The following is a 7,327-nucleotide window of genomic DNA, read 5'->3' as shown; positions in this document are numbered from 1 at the left end:
CAATGGTTTTCTAATATATAATTTTTAAAATTTTAGTTTAATTGAAAATTTTTTTATTTGAGTATAGTTGACATGCAGTGTTACATTAGTTTCAAGTATACAACATAGTGATTTGACAACTCTATGTATTTTGCTATGCTCACCACAAGTGTAACTACTGTCTATCACCATACAGTAGTATTACAACACTATGGACTAGATACCTTATGCTACGCCTTTTATTCCTGGGATTTATTCATTCCATAACTGAAAGCCTGGATCTTCCTCTCCCCTTCACCCGTTTTTCCCATACCCCAGCCTATCCCCTCTGGCAACCATCAGTTTGTTCTCTGTATTTATAGTTCCGCTTCTAACACATGAGTTTAGAAAATGGCTTTATGTGGATATCTGATTGGAGAGCGGGGTCGGTGTCACAAGGAGGAGGCTCTACCAAGCACTACTAAAGGCTCTGTGTTGTCTGCCACAATGCCCAAGGCTCTAGAGTGATTGGAACTGGAAGCATTTGGGCACTCATTCAGGAGGAGACACATTTTGGCTCATGGAATTAATGTAATTGGGGTTCAAGGGACTACCTCAATGGCTGATTAGTCCCTGCAGGAGGGAATCCAAAAGTTTGCATCATAGCCTCTCCAGAGGGTTAGAAGTCTGGGCTGCATGGTGGCATCTTCTACTAAGAGGAGAGCACTGAACATTTTCTGGCCCATTTAACATCTGGGGACTCATGACTCCTTTGAGGCTGATTCCGCCTCCTTCGTTCAAAGATGGGAAGATAGCGCTTTTTTAAGGCTGGATTTGATGACAGACTCCTGCCGCAAACATCATGTGAAGACTTACACTACCCTCCCCCATAGGATTTATTGTCCAGTTCTGTATTATCTGGTCTTTTCAAACAGGCTAACAGTGAAATTCTTCTGAAACTTAAATGTAACAATTAATAGACTTAAATTTTGGATGTATGCTCTCCGATTGAGGAAGTTACACATAAGGAAATAGAAAAGCAACAACAAGATAGCCTCAACAGCCTATCTAGCTACCAAAAGAAGGGAAACAATGAGAACAAAGTATAAAAACAGAACGTTTCCAGCAATTCTCAGGGAAGCAACTCCACCATTTGTAACGTAAAGGAAATCAGGTCATGTTTCCACATCAAATGACTTTCATCATACTTTGGAAAAAAATGCAAGTTCTTTACCAGGACTTAAAAAGGCAACTCCATTCTAACCCTCTTGTTATAATCCAGCCATGCTGACTTTTGAAATGTTCCTTGAACTAAGGTTTTCCATCTCAGGACATTTGCACCTGACATTCCTTCCCTCCCAGCTCTCCACAGCTGGCTCTGTCTCCTCATTCATGTCTCAGATTCACTGTCAGTTTTTCTGAGGACACAGTCAATGGAACATTAGGTTTTCAGACAGCAATGACTGTGTGGGGTGTAATGGGGACAGCGTTGGACAACCTGGTTTAGTTAAGTGAGTGTGGCTTTTGAGCTGGACCAACTTAGAGTGGTGGCTCTGGCCACTTAATAGCTGCATGTTCTCAGACAAGTCCGTTCACCTTCTCTCTGCCCCCATTTCCTCTTCTGTACATAATGGGCAATAAGATCTTTCTCAAAGCTTTCTCTTGCCCTCAGGTGAAAATAATTGACTTGCATAAAGTGCCTACAATAGTTCTTGGTGTTTATTAGGCATTGAAATATTGCACACTCCCCCTCCTTTAAAAAAACAGCTTTATTGTGTTATCACTGATACCCAAAAACTACACATATTTAATGTACACAATTTGATCGTTTGGACATTTGTATACACTCATGAAACCATCACCCCCAAGCAATTCCTCTTCTTTACTCCTCAGCAGTACTCTGAAACATGGCATTTCTTTTAAGTTAAAAAAAAATGTTTATTTATTTTGAAACGGGGTGGGGGGAGGGAGAGAGAATCCCAAGCAGGCTGCATACCCAGCATGGAGCCTGATGCGGGGCCCAATCCCACGATGATGAGCTCATGACTGGAACTGAAATCAAGAGTCGGATACTCAACTGATTGAGCCACCCAGGTACTCCTGAAGCATGGCATCTCCTAACTACTTCTATAATTCATGAAAGACCTCTCTTCTTAGTATGGATCCTTTTTTGAAATTGCTTAAGGCAAAATTGGTATCTTTGAGAAAATTTTCCTTGTGGTCATATTGGACCCTTAGGGTAAGGGAGAAGGTCATGGTTAAGGGTATGGAACTGAAGGACTGCCTTCCTCTTGAGGTCTAAGTTATTGTGGCTCAATTCCCCCATTCACCAACCTGCAGAAGTTTAAATTGTCCTGGTGATTTCTGCACATTTTAAAAAGGTGTATGTCCTCTTGGTCATCTCTACCTCTGGGGCTCCTGTTTCCAAGAATGTCAAGTTGGAGCTCCACCTCACTGATCTAGAATTGATTTTTTCCCCAGAAATTGCAAAAGGCAGAATTAATAAGTCAGAGAAATTCTCTTTACAGCCATATATGCACCCTTAGGGAGGCAGGATAGGGGTTAACAGTAAAAACCATAATTATCCAAACAGATTTCAATCTCTAGAACTGAGGTTAAGAAATGTTTGATCTCCAGAAAGTTATTTATACTTTTTTGCTTGTTTTGTTTCAAGTTTTTATTTAAATTCTAGTTGTTTAACATATAGAGTAATATTGGTTTTAGGAATAGAATTTAATGATTCATCACTTATATATAACATCCAATGCTCATCACAACAGGTACCCTCCTTAATACCCATCATCCATTTAGTCCATCTCACGCCCACCTCCCCTCCAGCAAACCTAAGTTTGTACTCTACCACTAAGAGTCTCTTATGGTTTGCCTCCTTCTCTTCCCCACCCCCCCGCCGTGTTGATCTGGTTTGTTTCTTAAAATCCACATATGAGTGAAATCATATGGTATTTGTCTTTCTCTAACATTTTGCTTAGCATAATACACTGTAGCTCCATCCACGTCATTAAAAATGGCAAGATTTCATTCTTTTTGATGACTAATATTCCAGTGTATATGTATACCACAGCTGTGCACCCTGATGTTTGTACTAGCATTATCAACAATAGCCAAATTATGGAAAAACCCCAAATGTCCATTGACTGATGGATGGATAAAGAAGTTATTTATACGTTTTGATCCTCATGTATCCCATCTGAGATATGCAAATAATGAATTTGTGTTTTCTGTTAAAGACTTAGTAGAGAATTAGTATCATCATGTATGTAAAGTCCCTAGTCTGGTCTCTTTTAAAGTTAAGTGCTCTATGGTTACTGTGATTATATAATCTTGAGTACCAGCAGGGTTTCTCTGCTGAAAGTCTAGGTAAGATCAGATAGAATCCCTCACTTCCAAAGTCAGTGGAAGTTTAAACCTATGCCAATATTTCTGCAAGTCCAAGAGGATTGTGATTTTATTGTGACCTCTTTCTATTAGTTTCTGCTTCTGTTACTCCCCACATGACCAGATATGCAACTTAAGCCCTTTCCTAATGACTCATATAAGGAGTGGGGTTTGCTAAAGATGTTTAGAGTATATGTGTTTGTGTGTGTTTTGGAGGAAGTTGATACTTTCATAAAAGGAACAGTTTCTAACTGATCCTTCATCAACCTGCTATCAATATCCATTGACAGGTCTGTCTTGGGAAAATTTTCACGTCTGGTTAAGTCCTATGTAGTCTCCAGTTTACCCCACCTGGTTGACCCCTCTCTCCTGTACATCTTTATATGAAAGTAATGGAGAAAAGCCTCTTAACCTTTGTGTGCTTCCCAAGACCACTGCCCTCTTCTGTGAACTGACTATAGAGGAGCAGCAAAATAACATATTCATGAATTTCGTATTTTCTGATAAATAACTGTCAAGTGCCTCAACCGTGTTCCAGCTCCGTTGGGCATGTCCATGCTTTGGTTCTTATTCTTTTGTGAGATTTGTTTGTGTAGCTGAGGTTTATGTGTCTCTTTTTCCCTTGTGAATCTTTACAATAAACCCCTGTGACAATGTTGAATCCTACCTGAGCCCTGTGCTCCTGGAAAACAGTAACAGAGAAGAAATCCTCCCACCCTTTTGTGCTCTGAAAAATGACTGGACTTTGACCCTCAGCCAAAGTCCACATACCACCCCTGTGTGATGGCCCATCTGAATGTCCACTGATTTCTGAGAAAAACTTTCCCTGATCAACTATCCAATCTCACCACTGTCACCTGCTCATCCCACTTTACCACACGTGGTTCCTTCTAGCTTCTTCCTCTGCCTCCTATAAAAGAAAAGCCCTTTTCTGCCTGACCTTTGAGGCTTCTTGCAGATCTCCTGGCTGGGTATTCTTCCTGTTACAACAGTCGTCTCTCACTTACTACTATGGCCCCTTCCCTCCATCTTGGAATAATCCTTTCAAATACAGTCTCTCTTTACGTAAGCCCAGAGGTTTTTTGTTTTTTGTTTTTGACACCTGTTACTTAAAAGTATACATGTTCCTCTGTACCTTGTAACTGGAAACAACCCAAATAACACAAAATTTCACTCTAAAGTCTTGTGTTGCCTATTTTATTTTGTTTCCTTAGGCTCCTGCAGATTTTTGGCCATCAGACTGTTGGCTTATCATCTAGCACATAATCTTTGTTTTTAAGTCTCAGAGACTGGCACATAGTGGATAATAAATAGAAATTTGTCAAATGAACAAATGAATTCACAAATCTCTGAGTGGCCAAATAAATTTATGGACTAACAGCGACCTTAATATTTTTCAGAACTCACCAATGGACAAAAGCATTTTTCCATGCCCAATTCTGTTTTTCTGGTTAGTAGGTTGGGTCACATCTGTTAAGGAAGAAGAATCCCTAGCAGTTGGAGGCATCTATTATCAGGGTAATTGGGACATAATATCTACTCCCTGAGAGAGTGGCACCCTTAAATTTGGGTCAAATGAAATTAATAAGGAAAAACAATGCATAGTCGACTGTGCCAGGTGGGAAGCAGGGAAGAACACTGAGATGCTATGCTCTTGAGGAACTGACCTGGGACTGATTCACCAAGAGTCATCTACTGGGGTGATTTCATTTTTTTACCATATAATAACTATAGAAGTCAGGACCTTAGTCTTTGAAATTGACCTAGAGGAAGGAGTCATGACCATTATAAGGGGAGAAAGAGAGATCTTGCTATTGAAGGGCACTTGGGCTACCATATAAGTTACACACTCATACATGAGTGCACACACACACACACACACACACACACTTAAAGTCATTCAAACAGCTTTAAATGACTACATAAGAAAATTCAGCCCTATGAATAGGGATACCTATAAATAAGGAGTTTCTAGTGATCAAACTCAAGGATAGGAGGGATTTCAATAGGATTGGGATTATGTGAAAGGCATGTGATGTCCTGGAAACCAGATGTGTTTTCCAAATTTAGACTGGTGCACAGAGAACAAGATACAGGTAGACTTTGTCCCAGTCAGATAATATTAGAGACCACTGGGAAATAGGCATCATATTTAGGGGTAGCTTCAACACATTAGTTTCATCACACGCAATAAACATTCTTCTATCAGGGATGAAACAAATCATTAAAGTTACCATCCTTCAGAATTGAATGACAGACACGTTAAAAACCTGCAGTCAGGGGTGAGAGATTAACGGGCTTCTCTTAAGACCTCAGATTCCTTATTGGCATTTCACCCAGTGTATCAGCTTTGTCAAGCCCTGCTTCATGTCTTTGTTCCTCAGACTATAGATAAATGGGTTTAGCATGGGGGTTAGTATGGTGTAGATAATTGTTGCTATTCGATCCTTGACAGTATAGTTGGACAGGGGCTGGAAATAGACATAGCTAATGCTTCCATAAAACAGGGTCACCACTGTGAGGTGAGAGCCACAGGTGGAAAATGCTTTGCGCTTCCCAGCAGCTGAAGGAATCTTCAGAACAGTGATGAGGATTCTTAAGTAAGAGATGATGATGCACGAAAAGGGTGTCATTATGACAGCCAACCCTTCTGTCATTACTGTGATTTCTTTGACAAAATGGGAGGAACAGGACAATTTCAGCACTGGCTGGTCATCACAGAAAAAATGGTGGATGACATTAGAGGAACAGAAGATGAGTTGATTGGTTAGGAGAATGTGCAGGAGGGAGTGGAGGTGTGGAATGCAGAAGGAGAGGATCAGAAGCAGGACACAGCGTCTGTGATTCATGATGGTGATGTAGTGAAAAGGATAACATATGGCTACATAGCGGTCAATGGCCATGGCTGCCAGGAGGTAACTGTCTGTATTTCCAAAGGCTATGAAGAAGTACATCTGGGTCAGACACTCACCATAAGAGATGGCCTTTGTCTCTGATAAGAGGTTCACCAGCATCTTGGGGATAATGACTGTCACATAGCAAATGTCAACAAAGGACAGGATGCTCAGGAAAAAGTACATGGGTGTCTGGAGGCGAGTGTCTGAGCGAATGGCTAGGATGATGAGCACGTTTCCTATCACTGTGATGAGGTAGATGGGGAGAAACACAGCAAAGAGTGGCTTCTGATCTTCAGGTCGAGAGGAGAGTCCCAGGAGGATGAATTCAGAGGGTCTTGTTAGGTTACTTTTCCCCATAGCTTTGAGTTCACCTAGAGATAAAGTAACACTATAACAGACTCTTCCAAACTCGATATAATCTACCCAAGAATTTTTTTGTTTATTCTTCCTATCAGCAATTAAAACAACCAAAATATTACAATTACCTGGATTGTGGCTTCTTTCCATTAACGTTCAGAATTCAGAATTTAATGTATATTTTAACCCCCTTTCAGTCTTCTGCTGTAAAGAGAGACTAATACAGGGAAAACAGAAATGGGAGAGAGCAAAAAGAAGATAGATACAGAGAGGGAATGAGAGAAAGAGAGAATTCTCTGAAAGGGCAGGAGCAGAATCCTGGAGAAATTATCTTTTGATTGAGGATTTTCCTTCATTAGTTCATGGCGGGAGGATCAGCAGTTTGCTTCCCATCTAATTTCCAGCTGATGGAATGATGATTTCTGCTAACTCTGATGTTTTTCTCTGCATCAATTATTCTGGAGGTTGAAAATTATCTGAAAAGGCATTGAAATATGAGATCACCCAACAGGTATTCCGTGCCTCTCACTTTCTAGTGAAAATTAATTGGAGCGAAAGAATAAGCATAAAAAGATAAAAGATAGGCAGAGATAATAGGACAGTGAAAACATTTCTTTTAATGATAATATCAATCCCATCCAGTGCCCAATCCCTGGATCTAAAAGTGTTGTTATTGGTGGTATGTGCTTATTTGTGTTGGTGTAATTCTTTTCCAAATT

General features: G+C 40.3%; 1 protein-coding gene across 1 annotated transcript; it reads right to left on the bottom strand.

The window, feature by feature from the left end:
- Positions 1-5,675: 5,675 nt before the first annotated feature.
- Positions 5,676-6,628, bottom strand: LOC122204934 (olfactory receptor 1L1). The gene has a single exon (XM_042912788.1). It carries the CDS (start codon positions 6,606-6,608, stop codon positions 5,676-5,678), a length of 933 nt encoding a protein of 310 aa, XP_042768722.1. The 5' UTR covers positions 6,609-6,628.
- Positions 6,629-7,327: the final 699 nt, after the last annotated feature.

This window comes from Panthera leo, chromosome D4 (genome assembly GCF_018350215.1).
Source record: "Panthera leo isolate Ple1 chromosome D4, P.leo_Ple1_pat1.1, whole genome shotgun sequence".
Taxonomy (NCBI): Eukaryota; Metazoa; Chordata; class Mammalia; order Carnivora; family Felidae; genus Panthera; species Panthera leo.
The sequence above is the reverse complement of the archived record's forward strand: the minus strand, read 5'-3'. Positions and strand labels throughout refer to the sequence as shown.